General features: G+C 39.5%; 4 protein-coding genes across 10 annotated transcripts; 2 read left to right on the forward strand and 2 right to left on the reverse strand.

The window, feature by feature from the left end:
* The first annotated feature begins 30 nt into the window (after window positions 1-30).
* LOC108033343 (uncharacterized) lies at window positions 31-8679 on the forward strand. 3 transcript variants are annotated; one of them, XR_001768665.3, is made up of 2 exons: window positions 31-1183; window positions 7652-7790. XR_001768665.3 is itself a non-coding variant. In XM_017107649.3 (2 exons), the coding sequence occupies exons 1-2, from the start codon at window positions 5587-5589 to the stop codon at window positions 8667-8669; spliced, it is 1341 nt and encodes a 446-aa protein (XP_016963138.1). In that variant the 5' UTR covers window positions 5190-5586; the 3' UTR covers window positions 8670-8679. The 3 variants fall into 3 exon arrangements, 1 of the variants encoding a protein (XP_016963138.1); XM_017107649.3 differs by lacking the exon at window positions 31-1183 and adding an exon at window positions 5190-5909 and having other exon boundaries at window positions 7652-8679; XR_006368165.2 differs by lacking the exon at window positions 31-1183 and adding an exon at window positions 5978-7590 and having other exon boundaries at window positions 7652-7749.
* A 178-nt stretch (window positions 8680-8857) lies between these two features.
* LOC108033363 (uncharacterized) lies at window positions 8858-13313 on the forward strand. Of its 5 annotated transcripts, XM_044093710.2 has the most exons (4): window positions 9268-9391; window positions 9547-9980; window positions 10210-10412; window positions 10478-13153. In XM_044093710.2, the coding sequence occupies exons 2-4, from the start codon at window positions 9875-9877 to the stop codon at window positions 10604-10606; spliced, it is 438 nt and encodes a 145-aa protein (XP_043949645.1). In that variant the 5' UTR covers window positions 9268-9391; window positions 9547-9874; the 3' UTR covers window positions 10607-13153. The 5 variants fall into 5 exon arrangements, 4 of the variants coding, with proteins under 4 accessions (XP_016963183.1, XP_016963166.1, XP_016963175.1 ...); XR_006368166.2 differs by lacking the exon at window positions 10478-13153 and having other exon boundaries at window positions 8858-9391; window positions 10210-10351; XM_017107694.3 differs by lacking the exons at window positions 9547-9980; window positions 10478-13153 and adding an exon at window positions 13191-13313 and having other exon boundaries at window positions 8858-9391.
* On the reverse strand, window positions 13147-14554 carry LOC108033382 (uncharacterized). The gene is made up of 2 exons (XM_017107705.3): window positions 14308-14554; window positions 13147-13407 (listed from the first exon to the last, which is right to left on the reverse strand). Exons 1-2 carry the CDS (start codon window positions 14542-14544, stop codon window positions 13300-13302), a joined length of 345 nt encoding a protein of 114 aa, XP_016963194.1. The 5' UTR covers window positions 14545-14554; the 3' UTR covers window positions 13147-13299.
* Window positions 14555-14650: 96 nt separating this feature from the next.
* LOC108033352 (uncharacterized) lies at window positions 14651-19017 on the reverse strand. The gene is made up of 2 exons (XM_017107666.3): window positions 18328-19017; window positions 14651-15533 (listed from the first exon to the last, which is right to left on the reverse strand). Exons 1-2 carry the CDS (start codon window positions 18912-18914, stop codon window positions 14825-14827), a joined length of 1296 nt encoding a protein of 431 aa, XP_016963155.1. The 5' UTR covers window positions 18915-19017; the 3' UTR covers window positions 14651-14824.
* Between the last annotated feature and the right edge of the window lie 809 nt (window positions 19018-19826).

The following is a 19826-nucleotide window of genomic DNA, read 5'->3' on the forward strand; positions in this document are numbered from 1 at the left end:
GCAAACCAAACAACGCTGGATAAACTAAAATTCTTCATTTACAATCGGAAAATAAGAACAGGAAAATTAATTTCGAAAATCACGAAGTGCTTCTTGGGCACCAAAGCAAGAGCGAAAGAGCGTAATGGCGTTTATACACACACGAATCGGCTGAAAGCGTGAAATGATAGCGTGAATTAGGCATCGTATAAACACAGTATATATAAATACTAGGGCTTAGGAACAGCAGTTCGTTAACGACGCAGAAGAAATTCTAGTGTGACGGTCGAAAATGATTTTCTAGATTTTCTAGTAACGCATTCTTCCTTTTTCTTAAAGCTTCAGAGTTGGATTGGCTTAGAAATCCCTGCTTTTTGAAGCGAGTATCAATTATGGTAGCTATACGCATTATGGTTCGAGACTGGCAACAGTCTTTCAAATAAACTGGATTGATAAGGTCCAAAGCAACATCAAAAATTGATCTTGAATCGCAATTTTAAACTATGACCACCAAATTTTACCCTACGTAAGCAGAGGAGTTGCTGTCGACTCAAGCAGAGGAGTCGGCACAGAGTAGAAGAGTGCCGACGGAAGCGATCGTGCAACAAACAGTTTCAGATCTTCGGAGATTTCCCTGTCTTTCTGTGTCTTATAATTTGCCTACCCTCGGCACTCGGAGAGACAACTATTGGCCGGTTCTTTTTTTACGCCTCTCCGTTATGTTAAGCAAGAAACCAAAAGGAGAAGACATAGTGCATTTTGTTTGAGTTATGAAAAATTGTGTGCTGCGACACATTTTGATTTGTTAATAGAAGCGATATTTTTGAAAATAACAAAGTTGCATTTTTAAAGGGTTATATTACAGACGCAGAGATGCAAAACATCGATGTTTAGTAAGCCGATGCTAGCGATGTTTTGAAAATATCGGCGACATCGATGTTAGCATCGATGTTTCTCCACCTCTAAACGAAACTAAACGCATTTAGTAGCGGAATGATAGATTAGGGATTATAAAATACAGAATAAACCCAGAGTAGAAGTTTGGTCAACAATTTAAAAAATTCACAAAAGTATTGAGCGAACGAGAAAGTGGTACTCTGAGTTGCTTGCCTTCAAACACGCTTAAGCGAGTTTCAGGATAGCAATACAAAAACAGGAGCAGGTGTGCCAACCAGCTGTTTTTGCGTGGAATAGCGGTACAAGGGTAAGCAATCGCAATCTGAATCAATAGACATTTTGTCTCTGGCTTCTCTTGCTGTCCAATTAATTATTTATTGGTAAAAGGTTCAGGTCTTGTTTCCGGTTGGCACATTGCTTATTCGTTCTGACGGTTTAATAGCCGACAAGAAAAGCGCCACTCTCGTCATTCACTTTTTTTATACATGTGTATTTGTGTGTCTGATAAGGCGCAATAGTGTGTCACAAAGTGACGCTATTGTTTTTAAAGAGGAGCAGACCCAGTTGGCAGTTGATGCCTTCTTTCTTGAGTGCTAATAGTGAGTGCTCACTAGATGCAAATATTTAGAATGCGCCTGCATGAACCACCTAAACAAACTCTGGCGCTCATTCATTTAGAATGCGCCTATAATCTGTATCCAGGAATGCACCAACTAAACACATTGTGTACGCACTCTTTTGTAAAGCGACTGCAAGCTGTACCAAGAAATGCATCAAATAAATATATTCTGCACCAATTTCTTTAAGATTTTCCGATAAATACATAATATTGTAATTAAATTTCATAATTTTTATTATCTGTGTTTAACTTCACTGTATACTTTTTGTCCTTTTATCCTTACGCAGTCCAGCCCTTGCTGTCCACATTTCTTTTTTGGTATTTTGGAAGATATTTAATATATTCTATTATGTACATGTATAATACGAATTTATAATTTATAACAAATATAACAATATATAATTTTTACCGATGTAAATATTGCACAATATACATACAAATTGAAAACTAGCTTTTTATACCGTTGCAGAGGATATAATGATTTCAGTCAGATGTTTGCAACGCAAACATTCCTAAATTTCCGACTCGGAACTCTTTTAAGGGCGAGCCTTCTCTAGAGGCTTTAGATAAACGATATATCTTTTCTTGCATAAATGTGTACTCCAACTATCCAATAATGTGTCCCCAAAGTGTCAGAAGTAAATTCCAAGTACTTTTAAGTTACTAAAGGAATAGTGAACTAGCGTCGGGGAGGTGAACAATTGGCCGCACAACTTTGACGTGCGATTTCTCGGATTTTTTTCCGTACACAATTTTACCCAATTGGCGTGAATGATAGGGAAAAAAGTGACAACGTTTATTATATTCGGCACAAAATGTACCTAAAAAGTACGTTATGATTAACACACTTTTTAAGCAATCTAAAATTGTTTAAAAAAAATCGTATTTTTTTATTTGAAAACAATACTGAAGTTCTCATTTGTTTATTTGTTAAGGTTTAACTAAAAGCTACACTATTAAAAAGAGTACAACATTTGATTTTCTTTCTTTCGGATAGAATTTGCGACCTGTATCTTTTCCGTCGCACGACTTGTGCACACTCTCGGCGCCTCGGCGTAATGCATACCTTATGACATATAATAAATTGAAAAAATTTAAGAAGACTGTTTAAGACGATTTAACAATAAAACCTTTCCTTCCCAAAAAAATGCTCGAAAATGTCGATTTTTTGAAGAACCCAATATTAAAAGATAATATGTCAAAGAATGTTATTTTCAAGCTTAAAAGGTTATATTTAAAAAACATCAAAGATATTATTATTATTGGGAGCCATAGGATATAGTTGTTAAATGCTTTAAATGTTAATTTGCAAAGCAAAGTTTTTGGATTGGTTATGCGAGATTTAGCATATACCAAATGGAAGCGCTATAGAACAGAGAAGTTTCATACTCAATATAAGAATGCTAGGAATATCGTGACCAAAAAAGATAAGGTTTCTTAAAAATGATCATTATAAACGTAAATTTGAAATCTTCTGCTCCATAAAACACAAATGGATTGAATTAAAAAGTCTAGGAATAGGCAAATGTAAACAAAAGTCGGATCACAATGTTAATGTTGAATGTTGTGTTGACCGACATTTTTAAAGAATTATTGTACCTGAGGTTAATAGTAACGCGTACATACCTAAACATAATACCCACTGTGATAACAGTTTTAACTTTGTGTTCGTAGTTCAATGTGATTTCCTCGCTAGTGTCCTTAAAGTTAAGTTTAAAGCCTTAACAAAATATGTCCTTTATTTTTCCTGGGCTTCCTGCGCACAGAAAGTTTGTTTCCGCGAAAATGTAGTGATGTAATGTAATTCACTTTTTATGATAAAACAATATTTTAACTGCAATGTATTTGTCTCATCACTATCTATTCATTGATCGAAAAAAAACCGCCCCAAAGTGGTGAATGTTTTTAAAAACCTGGGTTAGCTTGATGCAAGAAGACCACTTCCTTAATATTTGTGGGTTCATGGCATCAGTCCCGAATACCAATTTAACTTATAATATTCATACCTTATCTGTAAGGGTCTAAAACTCCGTTGGCGGCATAGCCTTAGATAGTAAGTTGGGGGTAAAAATATACGGAGCTTTGTGTGCCTACAGGTTAAATAAGATCTGGAGGAGTCGAAAGCCCCGATGCAATTTATACGTCAAAATTCCGATCGCAAAATATAATAGTGAAATACTTTATTTAAATATTACAGAATTTTTAATTTTTTTTATTCAAAAATGGAGCGACTCACATCACATAGCTGTTATAGGAACTATCCGTATATTTATACCCGTTACTCGTGGAGTAAAAGATAAGGAAAAGTGTCTAACTGGTGGGAGGAAGAGTCTTCGATCCTGTACAGTATATTAATCGTTATCGGCATTGCTAACCGAGTCCTTCAAGCCAAGTCTATCCATTTGTTCGTGTGAACGCTGCGATCTCGGAAACTGTAAGAGCTAAGTGGTTGATATTTGCTTTTAACGTACGTAGCGCAGGTTACGCCAACAAGCCACGCCTTTCTAGTATTCTATGATAATTGGATCCTCTTAAGTAAAATCACATACCAGGTATAGCTAAGAATACTTCAAATCGTTGGTTGCCTACATGTATTTTTAAGAATTTTGAATTAAATTTAATAAAAATCGTGCGACTCTAACATATACATAGTTGTCAAAGAAACAATTTTTCTGTAATATCACTGAAGCAACAATCCCTAAAATTTAACATGTTACTAACATTGATTATTTCTTATAACTACAAGGGTATACAAACTTCGGCTTTCTGAAGCTAACTTCCTTTCATGTTTTTTGTCGTTTGTGAGCTATAGCGTCGCAATCATGGTGCAAAATAATTTGGAAATGCGGCATATTTTACAGTATTACTACGATAATGGCAAAAATACATCTTCGCCAAGACATCGTCGCCAATAATGTGTGCAGTTTATGGACTCGATACAGATTTCATTTCCACAGCACAACGATGATTTCAACGAAGATGCGCCACGCTCCGTCGAAAATTGCGATAAAATAGCTGAATTAGTCGAAAGAGTCCGTAGCATGTTTAAAGCTGGGCATAAGTCATCAAACCTTTACAAACCATTTTAAGTAAATTCCAATAAGGAAAACCGCAGGACTTTTTTGAAAACCTCATATATAAGGGCATTTAATAAGCATTTTATGCTTTAACAAAAAAAAAACTATGAAACAAAAACTGAACTTTAGTCGTACGGCTGTGAAAGTGAATTTACGCTAATATTTCTTTTTTGAACTACATGTACATCTATCAAAATAACGGGGCTTTGAGCGAGTTTTGTTGTGGTGACAACGACTGGTACAATGTACACCCTCAAAACCTATTCCACAGCTTTTCTTACGTTCTTTAACATTGTTTTCCTTGTGTCGTTATTTATTGTAGTTTATCGTGAGTCGAAATATGCAAATTGTACCGATTTGTACCAGGTCAAGGGACCATAGAAAATGCTACTTATTTTTGCATTGAGAGAGGGCTACCCTCGCTCATAAAGCTTAAGCGGCTTTTGTTGTCGCAGAAAAACAAATCTGCAAAATTCATTTACCCTGATTATTATTGAATTCATCGGTTCCTTAGTCTTAATATATAAATTAAACCCTGATTGAGACACATATATTACCGCATCATTTAGTAGGTTTTACTATTGCTATGGCCTTGTGTATCTCCATAGTGTTAAAGGGTATTTCGAGTTTCTGTGCACCAATCGAACAACCCGTCTTTCCTTTAATGGTCCTATTCCATATCCCTGTCAAATAAACGACATCAAATCGCGAACTGACGTGATAACAAATAACCACAAATTGCTGTTGCCAACAGAATTCGTATTGTTTGGTTATTTAATAAATGTATGTACATAATTCGAAGCACCCATCAACGGTGCAACTTAGATGCGCCGTACCCCTCTTCCTTGCATTTCAATTTCCAATAACAACAACGGGCGATTGGAAGGAGCCATCAATCCCAGTCCTTGTAGATCACTTAGTGGCTTCCGACAAGCCAGTTGGCATAAAGCGGCTCATTATCCCATATTCGCCGACGGTTGGCTGTCTGCTATCAAACTCCCGGATCCTTGAAACATGTGCTCCTCTCTTGGACTAGTCGTCGAAGGCATTCCGCTGGGCAGTGGTCGCCAGTTTTCTCCCAGGTTGACCATGAAAAGGGAATACAACACCAAGTGCTTTCGACCGGAGCGCTATTGTCACGAGGTGGCCAATCACTATAAGGATTACAAGATGCAGCAGAATCACCGCCAGCAGCGTCTAGGATATGACTATGGATCCGGATCGTTGGGCCATCGGCGACGCAGGAGGAGGCGCGTGTTGGATACATCTGCCTCATCAACGTCAGGATATGCGCAGCTCCGCGATGTGTGGCCAACCAATGTGCACTACTTTCCCAGGTTTGGTGGTGGGGGTTGTGGGAGCCTTTGCCCACCGGCAATTTACCTCTGAATACGAGTCCTTGAGTGTGGAAGTCTTTGACGGTGTCTGCCGTTAGGTAGTTAGGTACTAGCAGAACAGATCTTTGTCATGCTGTTTACGCTGCAGCTCGAATTTCCGTGCTAAAGTCTATTGTAGTAGTATGTTGTAGTTTATGTAAATGTAAACTGGCAAAGGTGATAAAATGTTTCCTTACATGTGGGGCAACAATCGCACGAAATTCTAAAATCTGCCCGGTGTCCACATTTTTAATGACTTCGTTTTCGTGCATAATGAAATTGATTATTTAGTGACATTTTAGCGGCTTGCTAAAGTAGGCTTATTTTTTGAGATTCTTCAAATTTGCTAAATAATAAAAAGAAGAGGTAGTCTGAATGACTATTTCTCCGATCACAGCTCTTTAAGGTCGACGTTTCAAAATTGAATCCTAGTCAATAAGAAAAATAGCATTTTTATACTTTTTTTAAAAGGTCCTAAGGGCAAAATAAAGTTACTATTTTTAAATTCTTTAGAATGGAATTTTCGTACTTATTTACCCAAATCGCCAGCCCTGCATTCAATATGCTTTCATAGTATGATTGCGGAAAAGTTTCACAAAAAAATAAAAGGTTATTAAGGTTGTAAGGTTTGGTGTTTGGTGTTTTTAACATTTTAATTAGTTCTCAGTTGTGAATTTAATATTATTAAAACCGCAGGACTATATCATATAGCTGTCGTAGGACCGATCGGAAAATTGACGGTGTTTTCGACATATTATATTTTACTATTGAGAATATCATATTTTGTTATTTGAAGAAATTCGAATTAAATTTAGTAAAAATCGGACGATTCTAACATATATGTAGGTGTCAAAGAAACGGTCAGAGAAATAATGAAATAATTATTAAAAAAGAAAGGATGTTGGCTTCGGCAAGCCGAAGTTTGTATACCCATGCAGTTATAAGAAGTAATCAACGTTAGTAACACCATGTTGAATTTTTAAGGATTTTGCTACCCGCAGTAGAAACAAGGCTTTTGGTAAGGATTCAGAGCGATAGCTTTTAAATCGAGAGATTAGTTTGCTTAGAAACAGGAAGAAGGACATGGCTAGATCGCCTCGTCTAGTGATGCTGATCAAGAATATATATGGTTTCAAGGGGTCGGAAAGGTCTCCGTCACTGCGTTTCAAACTTCTGACTAAAATCATTGTTCTTTTAAGCCTGTGTTGTTTACACAGTTGTTTGCAGAACTCCATGATAATTAATACATATAACATACAGGGTCTGAAATGGGTCCTTCTACCTTACGACTACTACCTTTAAATCCACGAGCAACGGGTCTAAACAACATTTCAGCTTCTACGTTTATTGAGCTTCATTAACCAACCCTTTAAAAGTAGTTCAAGTTTAAATTGAGAATATTGGGGGCCTTGATCAATGCGATATGACAAAGCCTGGGTAACAAAAATTTTTTAGCGCTTCCTGGGCTTCAAAAGAAATAAACAGGAAACAAATTGACAGCCATTTTCCCATGAGGAGCGGTAGTTGTCTTTTTAATTACACTACCCCAGTGCAGGCCTAGAGCTGACATCAGGTACCGGCTAAGGACTACAAGTGGGGACTGAAGTTGTCTTGTTTGTCGTACGTGCTTACACTTGCCATTGTAATTAATGCTTTGTTAGGTTTCATTCTATTCGACTAATTGGTGCTTTCACTAATTACAGAGCCGACGATAACACGTATGCGTCGCGAGGCCGACAGACAGTGTGCGACGGTGAGCCGCCTGACGAAACCTACAACGTCTCTGTGCGCCGCATAAAGCGCGCGGAGAGCTGCGAGCAGCTGCGTCACCTGGTCCACCGAATTCAATGGAGGAGCAATTGTAGAAGCAGTTATGAGGCGCAGGTGGCCCCCGCGCCCGGAAGCCAAACCAGCAAAACTGGCCGTCTCAATAATAGGCTAAATATTAATAAGTGCCCCGTGGAAAGCCTACAACAGCAACTGCCATTGGACTTTTACGGCTACTTGAAACTGGCTAACAGCTATTACGAGCGGGGGTTGCAGGCCAACGTCAAGTACCTGCAATCGATTGGACAGCTGGACCGTAATGCAATAACGCCGCCGTTGAGTTTGTTCTTGGACGCAAGGCAGCGAGCCCTGAGCCCAGTCCAAAGGTTGAGCGATCGACTGCTTAAACTGCTCAATAGTTTGCGACACAAGGCGGCCAAGGAGCCGGTAGGTTATCCCGATTTTTGGGTCAGCATAAGGTCGTTCAAGCGAGAGGAGCCAACAAAGAGGAAGCTGTGGCTAGAGGAGGAGGGCTTTGACACGGAGGAGCAAGAAGGGGAACCGCCAGAGCAGCTGGATAGCATGTGTGATTATTATGCTCTGGGCTGTACAACTACAGAATCAGGTGGACCCACTGAAACGTTAGCCGCAGGAGTGACTAATTCCGCAACCAGAGTCACACTCGCCACTTCAACGAACGAAGCTGCTCTTTTTGATGCCACATTCATTTCCCCTGACCAACGACGTCTTTATGAGATCACCGACAATCTGAGCCACCTGAGCATTGAAGATACCAGTAGACGCGGCCATCAACTAACACCCACCCTTCCCGCCATTACACTTGCCGACTGCACCGCTCAACAGGTGGCTCTGCATAGTGCCAGTCTCGACATTGGGGCGCTGCAGATGCCCAACGATCCCAGACCACCGAATCTCAGAGTAAAAGCCACGTAGAATCAGTATAGAAAGGAACAATCGACAGTTCAATCAAAGGGAATCGCACTAGATCGGATCGAGCGAACTGAAAGCGACAGCGTAACCTGCAACAGAACGGAACCGATCCCAAAGGCGCTTGCACGTCAGCGGAAATCGTTTATATGCTAAGTAGAACAAAGTAAAACACACATAGCAAAGCTTGAGCTCTCGAACAATGGTTGTTGTATTTGCCGCTGCCGACGTCGTTAAAAACATCAGCAGCAGCAGCGGGAGCGGCGGCAGCAGTGGTGTCGAAAGCGGTACCGCTGGGTCTCCACCATTTGTCGGCTGTGCACAAGCAACAGCGGTCAATAACAATCATACAGACACAACTACAAAAACGACTAATACAGAAGCGCCGCAGAAAGCGGAGAGTTTCCATCGTCGAAAGGATACTCAGAAGGACCATATTCGGCAGGAAAAAGAGAACGACCATTGTGGCAGCAACATCAATATCACCAACAATAACATGACGGATGCGGACAAAGGAACTGCACCGACAAACTCAAGAACGACTGGGTCGGAGGCGGCTATGCCCACTAAGAGCGCAGTCAGCCAGCGAAGCGTTGATATCAAGATAGAAAAGACCAGCAACATGGAGGCGGCCACCCAGCAGATCACCAATAAGGTCCTCAAACTGGATCTTGCTGGCAAGAGCAGCGACGAATACTCACTTAAGTCGCCCAAGTCACCTATAGCTGGTTAGTATAACTGATTGGAGTAGTACAGCATTGACTTCACATTGAACAAAACATTTTTTCATATCTTATGTCTGTAATCTAAACTATTTGTAATGCGAAATATTACAAATGACAACCCCGACTCTCCTTATTTTGAAAAATTTGTGTTTTCTTAGCTATCCCACTACACCTTTTTGATGGATGGTCCGATTTGAAGATGGATATTGCTGAACAAAACAACATATATATTTACCCTTTTACAACATTTTCTGAAATTGTGTGCGCTTAAGTTGGCTTATGGTCGTTTGTGGACGTTGGAGTAGGTGTGCCACCATGCTGAATTAAGCATGCGCGGTCCCAGAAAGAATGGACAGACATCTCAGAGCGGGCAGTTTTCATGCTATTTGAAAGTAAATTCAATTTAAATTGCTCCGTCAATCTGTACCCCACAAATATTTATGTGTTCGAACTGAAAGTTTAGCATTTATTGTTTTGTCAACACCAATGTTTATACCTAGACAAAAGTTGGCCACTCCTCCTCGTTCGCCAACGTTATTGCAAACTTCTGTCAGTGGCCTCAATATCAGTTGTAGAGCCATCTGGGACATAAGTAAGTACAATAGGTAAACTTATTAAATGGTATCTGATAGTCGAGACACACGACTGCAGTGTTCTCTTTTGTTTTCACGAACGTTTCGTGTTTGCGCCAGCAATCTGACCTTATTGCCAGAATTTTCTCTGGCAGCAGTTCTTATCGCATTTACTATTATTATTGATTCGATTGCGGCTCGATTTCTGTTTACAAAATATGTATTCTGAATTTTTTTGTATACTTCTAGCACGTTTGCCGCATCAGACATCGCTGACGTCATCAGTAGACGTAGAGGACCGGAAGACATTACGAGAGGCCTTATACCAGGGTATTTTTCATCGACATCGCCGATCTATCTTTGCCGTGGGAAGCTTTCTGCGAATGCTGCGCAGCCGCAATTCGCAATACAACACGATACGGAGCTCATCAGAGGGCGAGGACGTCGACGAGGTTAGATAAAACCTATATATGCTCCCTATGTATGATTCCACGCCCATTCCGCACATCTTCATCAGCAGCAGCAAAAGAATCATCAGGAGGAGCTGAAGCAATCGCAAGAACATCTCCACCCGTCTGGCCAACAAGTATCGACCACATCCACAGCATCACCATCTGGACCGCAGCATCAATCGGACTCGGTTTAGATGGCTTGCTGCTTGAGATAAATTTTTGATTTATGCATTAGCCCGACCGACATTCGCGTAATATTACCTATTTTACGATTTAAGATCGTGCAATCATGAGCCTAGCCATCCGTTGTGTTAGCATGTAGTGAGCCATATAACTATACTATACCATTCTCCCGGACAGTGACCTGATTTATTCCAAAACAAGAGAAAAGCTGTAGTCGACGGGTTCGACTATAATATACCAGTTGCCCAGCTTTCAATAAAGCGTCACCTATCGTTAATTTCTATCGACTGTTTTCTAGATTTCACTACCCTCCCCATAATGTGAAAATTTGTGTATAAATACATCTTGATCCCTATCGTACTTTATTGAGTTTGCTTATTATGCACGAAGTTTCAGAACTTACTTGCCAGATCACAATTCTAGCTCTTATAGTTTTCGAGATCTCAGCGCTTATACAGACAGACGGACATGGCTAGATCGACTCGTCTATTGATCCTGATGAAGAATATTTATGGTTTTTGGGGTTGGAAATGCTTTTTTCGACCTTTTACATACTTTCCGACGAATTTAGTGTGATATAACTAATATCTGCAGAACACAGAAAGTACAGACGACATTCCCGAGTATCTGCTGCTTCATCTCATTCTTTACTTGAGCAGCTCGCCTTATCGTAACTGCGACATCTTTAAGCTAAATTAAACGAATACCTAGTTATGCTGAACTCAAGCTGAACTAGAAACTACTACTGATGTACAAGCTACATATGTACGCAAACCAATTTAACTGTATGAAACTCGCATTGTTTCTGCGCCCCGCACTCTGTATTAAGGTGGAAAGGTACCCAGCACACCCAATTTTTTTTTAATTACCAACTAAAAATATGTAGTAGGAAATATCACTTCAAGGCAATTTAAATCTCTAATTTTTGAATAAGTCTGTGAATGAGCCCATAAAACGGCCTTTTCCACCATTTTTAAATCAACAACTTTTGTCAGTCATTTTATACATGCTTACACTAATTTTCACCATATAAAAGAACGCTTGAGTATAGTGCCTCGGCTATCAGATACCTCAGGCGCCACGTGGGCGAGGCATGTTCGCGCAAGGAACTTGTTCTGCGTACGAAGCTAGGGGATTTAAATCTGAAATCCCAATTGTCTATCTTTGATAGTTTCGAGATAGCAATGGTTCAAACCTACGATTTTTTAAATTCGGGACCGGTTTGTTTCCGTAACAGTGTGCGTGGCAATATTTTTGCTGGTTCAACTCAGAGCCACAGTTTTGCACGGTAATGGGCGTCTGAGGGGGCGTGGTATGTTCACTGCTTACAAAAATAATTAATATAAATCTGATATCTGAACCCCTAGCTCTTAAAGTTTCCAATATCGCAGCCTTCACACGGAATGGTGCACTATATCGACTGGGCTAGCATTCATCGATCAAGAACGCCATTTTAGAAAAAGTACATAAAAAACGGAAACGATCGGTCCTGAATAAGTGGCCATCGCAAAATCATTTTCGGGAAAGCATCTTTCGAGATAAAGCGTTTGGGAAGACAAAGGTAGTTCGCAATAAAATACTTTATCTTCGGTGCTAACGGACCGATTGGAATGAAATTTGTGTGACTTTTTTAAAACTATATATTTTAAGAAAGTGCAAGCAAACGTGTATTGAACCCCTTAACTCAATAACTACCGAATATATCGAAATGATATTCCTGGCTCGCACTCATCTAAGTATAAAAAACAAAATTAGACAATTGAAAACATACACATTAAATGTGTAAGTGTTGTAGAAAAGCTGATTTAAAAAGTAAAATAAAATGAAATCTGTAGATGCCCTCTAATCCACCTACTATCATTTAGAGTGCTGGGCTGCCAAATAGTCGAGATATGAGCGACTATATAAGTTTAAGATATTCTTATTTCCCATTTTTGATGTCATTGAGAATTCATTGGAAATTGTTTTTCATTGCAATGGGAACAAAAGCAGCAAGTCGAAAAAAATGATTTTAAAATTTAAAGAAATTGATATATTGGCCTAGATATATGTAGCTGTTATATACGATGTAAAACATACGAGGATGTCACATAAATCGGAGAGCGCGAAGTTGGTTGAGTTTCTTATGTGCATCGTATAAATTTTATACGACTTAGCGCTGAAATAATGTCTGAAGGACCTCTGCTGTATTGACGTTTAAATGAATATATCCTAGTTTGTAAGAACTACATTTACATTTTTTTGCTAAGAGAACTGTGTGTCACCCCGATTTTGCGTAATTGATTTTGATTTCGATCCCACACCCTAATATCTAATAGCGTAAACACATATTTTAAAACATTATTTGTTAAATAAAGAGCTACTGCTAATTGAATAGTTAGAAAGACATTGTACAGGCATATAGTACAGACATATATTACACATTTAAAATGGGTTCTTAACAAAAAAGACAACCGTTATTTTTTATACAGTACTGTTTCGTAGTTGATTTCACATAGAACTTCAATTATTTTTTCGATTTGTCGATTTGAGTAACAATAAAAACTAAAGAAATGCTATTTGATCCATTTGTTATTTGATCTCTGTTATTTTCAGTTCTTCCAGCGCCGCGGTTCGAAGCAACTTCGACTTCCGCATCTCTTTAATCGGTCATCTTGACTTTATTAAGAGCTACAAATATGAAATAAAACGGTTGGTTATGCTGTCAGCCAAATCTGGGCCAAACGATGGTAAAGTTAAAGGCTGGTGCAGTCCAGGGCTGGAGCAAAAATAAAGGTGCTTGCCAACTTCCACCGAGAGTAGTTAAAAAATCCTATTGATTTAAAAGGTGATACATTAATATGAGCATAGCAAAGATGGTATTCGGAAATTACATGCAAATAAAAGGTTCCTGAGTCACCCCCAAGCCATCAAGTACAGGAATATACATTTTACGTTTTAAAATTTGTTTTATTAAACGTTTCGTTGTAGTATTGAAATGTTTAAAAAAAGACAGTTTAATTCAAATGAAATATACATATACCTCTTATTACTGATAAGCCGTAGGGTGTAGCGTGGAGGTCGTAATCCGTAGAGCGTTCTGAACCAAATTTGTCCCCAAAGTTATGGTCTCAAATTACGATGACCCCCCAACGGTGAATACGAAAGCTTTTTGTAAAAATACCATAGCAGTCAAAACAAATAAATAAACCAGGCTTCAAAAAATCATGGTCAAGGAAAAATGCATCAAAAAAAAGGTATACCAGTACATGAAAAAACACTGTAGGCGCTTCCTTACTGCATTACAAATGTATACCTTCGCAAGAGTATACAAAATCGTGAAAAAATCATGTTTTATTCGTACTGTATTATGCGCGTTCAGCTGCATGACCGTAAAAAAAGTGCGCGGCTTTTGCATGAAGCAAACGTTTTTCCGTTTTAATCGACATACTTTTCTTCTTATTTTTAATTGGATATTATTTGCTTATTTGGCAGGAACACAATTGCAGTAAGAGACTTATTTATTTATGAAATATGTACTATGTACCTTGTACATAAAGATTTTACGACCCCACCCTGACGTTGACTTCACAAAAATTGCTTCCGGATGCACATGAATACTTTACGAATTCAAGAGCCCATGAAGAAGAATACTGAGGAAAGCGCCTGAATCACTACATTATTAGGTCTATGTTTTTATCTTAAACAGTTGAAGGACAATTGGTTTACTCACTGTCGATGGCGGAGCGGCCACCACGTAGGTGTCTTCATCGATGGCCTTATGGATCTTGGCCCTCAGGTCTGCCACTTCTTTTAGCTTTTGCGGTGTGATTACTACCTTGTCGTGTAGGGCGGTCGGCAAAGGGGGTCCCATCAAGTGCTTAGGCGTCACTATTTGCCGCCGCCACCTTAAAACAGGTGCGGCATACACCGAAACAAAGAGCCACAATATCGTCATCTTCCAGAGCATGGTGTTGACTATAAAGTGAAAACAGAACTTTTGGAGATATTGCAAGCCACGGAATACACGGGGTCAGCACTTTTCGGTTGGCCTTCAGTAGATTTTTCGAGATAAGTCAGTTTCGAGTACAATTTATTTTTTGTTGGCAGTAAACACACAAAACCGTGTTCCGTAAAACTTTTTACATACATTTTCTCTCGCCCAAGGCCATTGTGGCTAAACGCAATACATTAAAAGACTGCAGTTGGCTTAACGAAATTAACAAATACAACTGAAGACAAAATGCGACCTAAGGATTGGCCACTTCAGCAAGAGCATCCTGAGGCTCATCCTTGATATGTACATCGTCGTCCTCCTGGTCTTCCTTGCTGTTCTCGTGAAGCAGCACATACTCGCGCGAACTAAATCCGAACTTGATCACGTCCTTCTCCATCAGCTCGTAGTACTTTCTACCATCAATCTTTTTGTTGTTTAGAAACGTGCCGTTTGCTGACTCTAGATCAATGAGGTATAGCCGCACGCGTTTCCCATGGGTACCATCCTCCCGCTCGAAGGGGACCAGTCGGTACTGCAGGGCGGCATGCTGTTTTGAGCAACTGGGATGATCCACCGCTAGGTCGACCACTTTGCGGTCTCGCCCAACCAGGAAGCAACTCTGTCGATGAATGTGCAGAGTGGGCAACGCCGTTTCACCCTTGAATGGATACAATCTCCAGCGGCGCTTGGGTTTGCGGGCCTCCGAGGGTTCGGAATACTTAACCACTACGCCATTCACCTTGTTGGTGTCTTCGGTGAGTGCGCCACTTAGACCGAAGTTTGGTTTTTCCTTGTCTACTGGCTCCTCGTCTTCGGGCGGCGCCTTATCGTCACCTGACTTTCCCCAGTTGTAATGCTCGTCATCATTCCTATTACAGTTGTCGCGACGCCGATTTTGATGTCGTCCTTGACCAAAGTTGGGCCCACCGCTATGAGAATGGTCACGGGGACTTTTACTTCGGCTGAAAATTAAAAAATTGATTTCTTGCAGGTTGGGTTTATATAATTATTATACCTAAGTAATACATATCTTCAAATATAAAACTAAAACTTATTAAGACAACGTTACATTTTCATTTTATATTTAAAATCGTAAATAGATTTGAATGTAAATAGATTAGAATGTAGAAAATTAGAATTAGAATGTAAAGATGTAAGATTTCGATTACCTCGTAGTGTTTGGAAATAGTATAGAACAGGGGACTGTGCCCCCGATTGAATTTAAAAGTCGCGTGTTTTTTTATGCTACATATGTACAAGGCAGAGGTCATGGTAGAGCGAATCGTTTAGTGATCCCAACTTATAATTACATATACACATTTCGAATTAAGAATTCTTATTAATGTGACAACGAATGAATAGCTCTCTTATTTTTTATCATTGTCAGTGACGAAGCGCCCGAGGAGGGTTCTAGCTCTTATAGTTTACGAGGTCTTACTTTTACCTTTTACTCAACAAGTAACGGGTATAGTTATTTCATTATTTCTCTGACCGTTTTTTTGACAGCTGTAATTTAGAGCCGCACGTTTTTTGTTTAACTTAATTCGAAATTCAGAATTAATGAAAAAATTGTATTTCCAAGCGTAGGAGGTTATATGTTAAATAATAACAAAAATATCATTGCAATTTTTTCCCGATTATTCCTATGGGAACTATAAGATTTGGTTTTCAGATCCGACTATTTCTGAGTTATAAACTACCTTCAAAAGAAAGAAGACTTCTGGGAAAGTTGCAGCCCGATAGCTGAGAGACTAGTTTGCGTAGAAACGGACACACAGACGGACATGGCTACATCGATCGTCCAGTTATGCTGATCAAGAATATCTATACTTATTGGGGTCGGAAACTTCTTTTTCACTGCGTTGCAAACTTCTGACTGAAATCATTATACTTCTCTATTCAGTTGCTGGAGAATCACACATTTTCCCGGAAAAACATTTACAGTCAATCCGCGATCCTTCGATGGATTTTATTTAGCGTTTTTTTGGGGCTTAAATATTTTTGTAAATCACAACAAACATAAGTACGTATGTAAATATATGTGTCAGCGATAATAGTAGCATCAATAATCTCCGAAATAAAAATCTCCGCAGGATCAATTTAATAATTTCAATAATTTTTGATCATGTTCTCTACACCCTACAGCTACAGGGCTCTTTTTTTAAATTTTAGTATAGCAAATAAAATGTTTTTAGTCGGTGTATTACCAAATTAGTTAGGCAATAATATCAATAAAACAAGAAAGAACGCTATTGTCGATCGCGTCGACTATCAGATACCCGTTACTCAGCTAAAGGCAGCGAAAGGAGGATGAGTTATACAATTAGCATTGCGAAATCGTAACGGGTCACCTACCCGCAATTTCTATAAGTAAATAAGCGGGTTTTTAGGTCAATAAATAGGTATTTACGAGAAAAATTCATTTCACTTAAAAGTGTTTTCCAGCTTTAAAACTGCGGACGCCACTGTTATTGACGGTTCGTAGGAATTGGAGAGGTCGTGCAAATTTTTTTTGACAATCGATAGTTATTGACAAGACCAATAGATTTTAGATACTACAAGAAAGGAAGTTAACTTCGGCAAGCCGAAGTTTGTATACCCTTGCAGTTATAAGAAATAAACAACTTTAGTAACACCATGTAACATTTTTAAGAATTGTTGCTGACTTCAGTGATATTCAAAAAAATTATTTGATTATTTTTTCAGACCATTTTTTTGACATGTGTTAGAGTAATTTAAAAATGTTATTTCCAAGCTTAGAAAGTTATATGTTAAAAAACCCCAAAGGTATAATTTTTATTTCTTGTTTTCCGACTAATTTTCCGGTCGTTCCTATGACAGCTATGTGATATAGTCGTCCAAAATTGATAAAATTTAATTCTTATTCAAAACCAAATAAAATATGTTATTTCCAAGCGTAGCAGGTTGTATGTTACAAAAACAACGAAGGTATACTTTTTTCATATTCTTTTACAAATAATTTTCCGATTGTTTCTATGGCAGCTATATGATATAGTCGTCCGATTTTGATGAAATGTAATTCGAAATTCCACACCAATTATAAAATGTTATGCCCAAGCGTAGGAGGTTATATGTTAAAAAACACCAATAATATCTTTTTTTTTTTTTAAAAAGCTATAAGATATAGGTGTCCGATCCGGCTGGTTCCTACTACCTGCAATAGAAAGAAGTCCTTTGGAAAAGTTTCAGCCTGATAGCTTTCAAACTGAGAGACTAGTTTGCGTAGAAACGGACGGACATGGCTATATCGACTCGTCTAGTGACTCTGATCAAGAAGCGTCGGAAACGTCTCCTTCACTGCGTTGCAAACTTCTGACTGAAATCAAGGGTATAACTTATTTTTTAATATATGTAAATTGTAGGAGCCACAATTTCAGAGCGGGCGTGACACGATCGCGTATCAATCTCAATCCTCTGGCCTTTATAGTTTTCGAAATCACAGGGTTCGCACGGACAGAAAGACATGACTAGATCGACTCGGCTAGTAATCCTGATCAATAATATTTGTCTTTTATGAGGTCGGAGTCGTTTCCTTCTGCCTGCTTAAGACATTTTCCAGAACAACTCTATGAATAACATGTATTAAACTAAAGCTTAGTTCTTCTCTACTTTCAGGTATTGCACTATTTGCTTCTTGGCTTTTTGATTGCTCTGTGTATCGAACTTAATCTTAAATGAATTGGTTTTATTTTTTGATTTTTTACCATTGTTAAGGCTGTAATTTTTTTTACCTACCGAAGGCGCTTCCTTTCCGGCGACCTCCGTTGGCGATCCTTGCGCTCGCTGCTCCGAGGCAGCTGCTGATGTGGGGATCGCTGACGTCGCTCCTTGCTGCGCTCCTGGTCTCTTCCGCTGCGGTGCATGGGATGATTCCGCTCGTGATCGCGGATCCGATCGCGATCTCTGTCCCGCTCCCGTTCTCCTTCACGCTCGCCGCGATCCCTGGATCGACTGCGGCTGTGCCGTCGCTGCCTTGTGCTGTTTCGATGGGAACTGCTGCGTTCCGGACTGTCCCACTTGGAGCGCTGCTCTTGCACCTCCTCTGAGAGTTTCGCCGCCTGTTTGGAGTGCTTCTCATGGGCCTCAGGGGAGGCCCTGGGTTTCCTGACGGGCCTTTGCTTTTTTCCATCTGGCAAGTTGCTGCGATTCGATTTCTTGCTTCCCGTAGAAGAATCCGATGTACGGGAGGAATGGCGGTCCCGCGTTCGCTTGGATTTCAGCGTTTTGGTCGAGTTGCGTTCGTTCATTTTGGTGACCCCCTCATGGCCGGGTAAATGTGGTTCCTGGTCGCGAGCACGCTCCCGACTACGTCGCTTGCCCATTTAGCTGTGTAAACTCTTCAATATCAAGGAACAATAAGTTATGAAAAGATGCCCTTTTTTCCTAACGTCTCGTCAGCTGTTGAAGGCAGTCTGACCAAAGCGAACATAAATACCGTGATGATCAGTGTGAACGCATCAATAACTATAAAAATACCACCAAGCCATAAAAATACTACTTTAGGTTAAAAAACAACACTTAAGACGCGGTATTTTTGGGATTTTTAGATAGTCCACGCAGTGTTGTTTCCAGGAGCATTTCCTGTGGCCATGGATTCAAATAATATGGTATGTTATTAATCAATTACATTGCAGAACAGCATTTGCTTATTCTTCATAAGCCAAAAAGCAGATAAATTTCATTATTACTTAATACCCATTTATATATGGATAAGCTTAGTACTCAGATCGGCTCAGTTTCACTAGATTTCAAAGTTCCGTAGCATGGCTTTACTGTCAAGCCGCAAAAAATTTAAACAATTTAAAAAAGACGAATCGGCTGGTGCACAAAGAAATAAAAATAATTTGAATGTTTAAAGGAATTTTTTTATTTATGTTAATCAATGGCTTAGCCTTTCCTCTAGAGCCGCCATCTTTTCCGTGCAGTTCCGATTTCCAATGCCGACATGGACCTTGGGGGAGTTAGACCCGGGATGGGAACGGAGTTGTACCGCTGATGATGCAGAAGGGCGGCCAGCGTACAGGCAGTGGCTGGTAATGGCTCATCCAGCTGTCCCTCAGCGGCTGGCCTTATTTCCTTTCCCTAAAGAAGCCAGTGCGTCCATCAGCTCCGTATTAGCCGACAAATAGCTGGTAATGGTAGAGACTAGTGCTTCCCCAATGAAGAGCATGACGGAGACCTTATTTGGAGCGAAGTCCCATTGGTCTTGCTCCTTCTAATGGGCTTCTCGATTG

The sequence above is a fragment of the Drosophila biarmipes genome, chromosome X, assembly GCF_025231255.1.
Source record: "Drosophila biarmipes strain raj3 chromosome X, RU_DBia_V1.1, whole genome shotgun sequence".
NCBI lineage: Eukaryota > Metazoa > Arthropoda > Insecta > Diptera > Drosophilidae > Drosophila > Drosophila biarmipes.

Excerpts from the sequence above, each read along its gene's own strand:
- LOC108033382 (XM_017107705.3), bottom strand. The coding sequence starts at position 14,544 with ATGCTCTGGAAGATGACGATATTGTGGCTCTTTGTTTCGGTGTATGCC. Across the intron at positions 13,408-14,307 it reads TGGCCGCTCCGCCATCGACA|GATTTTTTAACTACTCTCGG; the intron begins GTGAGTAAACCA and ends TTAAATCAATAG.
- LOC108033352 (XM_017107666.3), bottom strand. The coding sequence starts at position 18,914 with ATGGGCAAGCGACGTAGTCGGGAGCGTGCTCGCGACCAGGAACCACAT. Across the intron at positions 15,534-18,327 it reads CCGGAAAGGAAGCGCCTTCG|CCGAAGTAAAAGTCCCCGTG; the intron begins GTAGGTAAAAAA and ends TTTAATTTTCAG.
- LOC108033363 (XM_017107677.3), top strand. The coding sequence starts at position 8,866 with ATGGTTGTTGTATTTGCCGCTGCCGACGTCGTTAAAAACATCAGCAGC. Across the intron at positions 9,392-10,209 it reads GCCCAAGTCACCTATAGCTG|CACGTTTGCCGCATCAGACA; the intron begins GTTAGTATAACT and ends GTATACTTCTAG. Across the intron at positions 10,413-10,477 it reads AGGGCGAGGACGTCGACGAG|CAGCAGCAAAAGAATCATCA; the intron begins GTTAGATAAAAC and ends CATCTTCATCAG.
- LOC108033343 (XM_017107649.3), top strand. The coding sequence starts at position 5,587 with ATGTGCTCCTCTCTTGGACTAGTCGTCGAAGGCATTCCGCTGGGCAGT. Across the intron at positions 5,910-7,651 it reads AATGTGCACTACTTTCCCAG|AGCCGACGATAACACGTATG; the intron begins GTTTGGTGGTGG and ends CACTAATTACAG.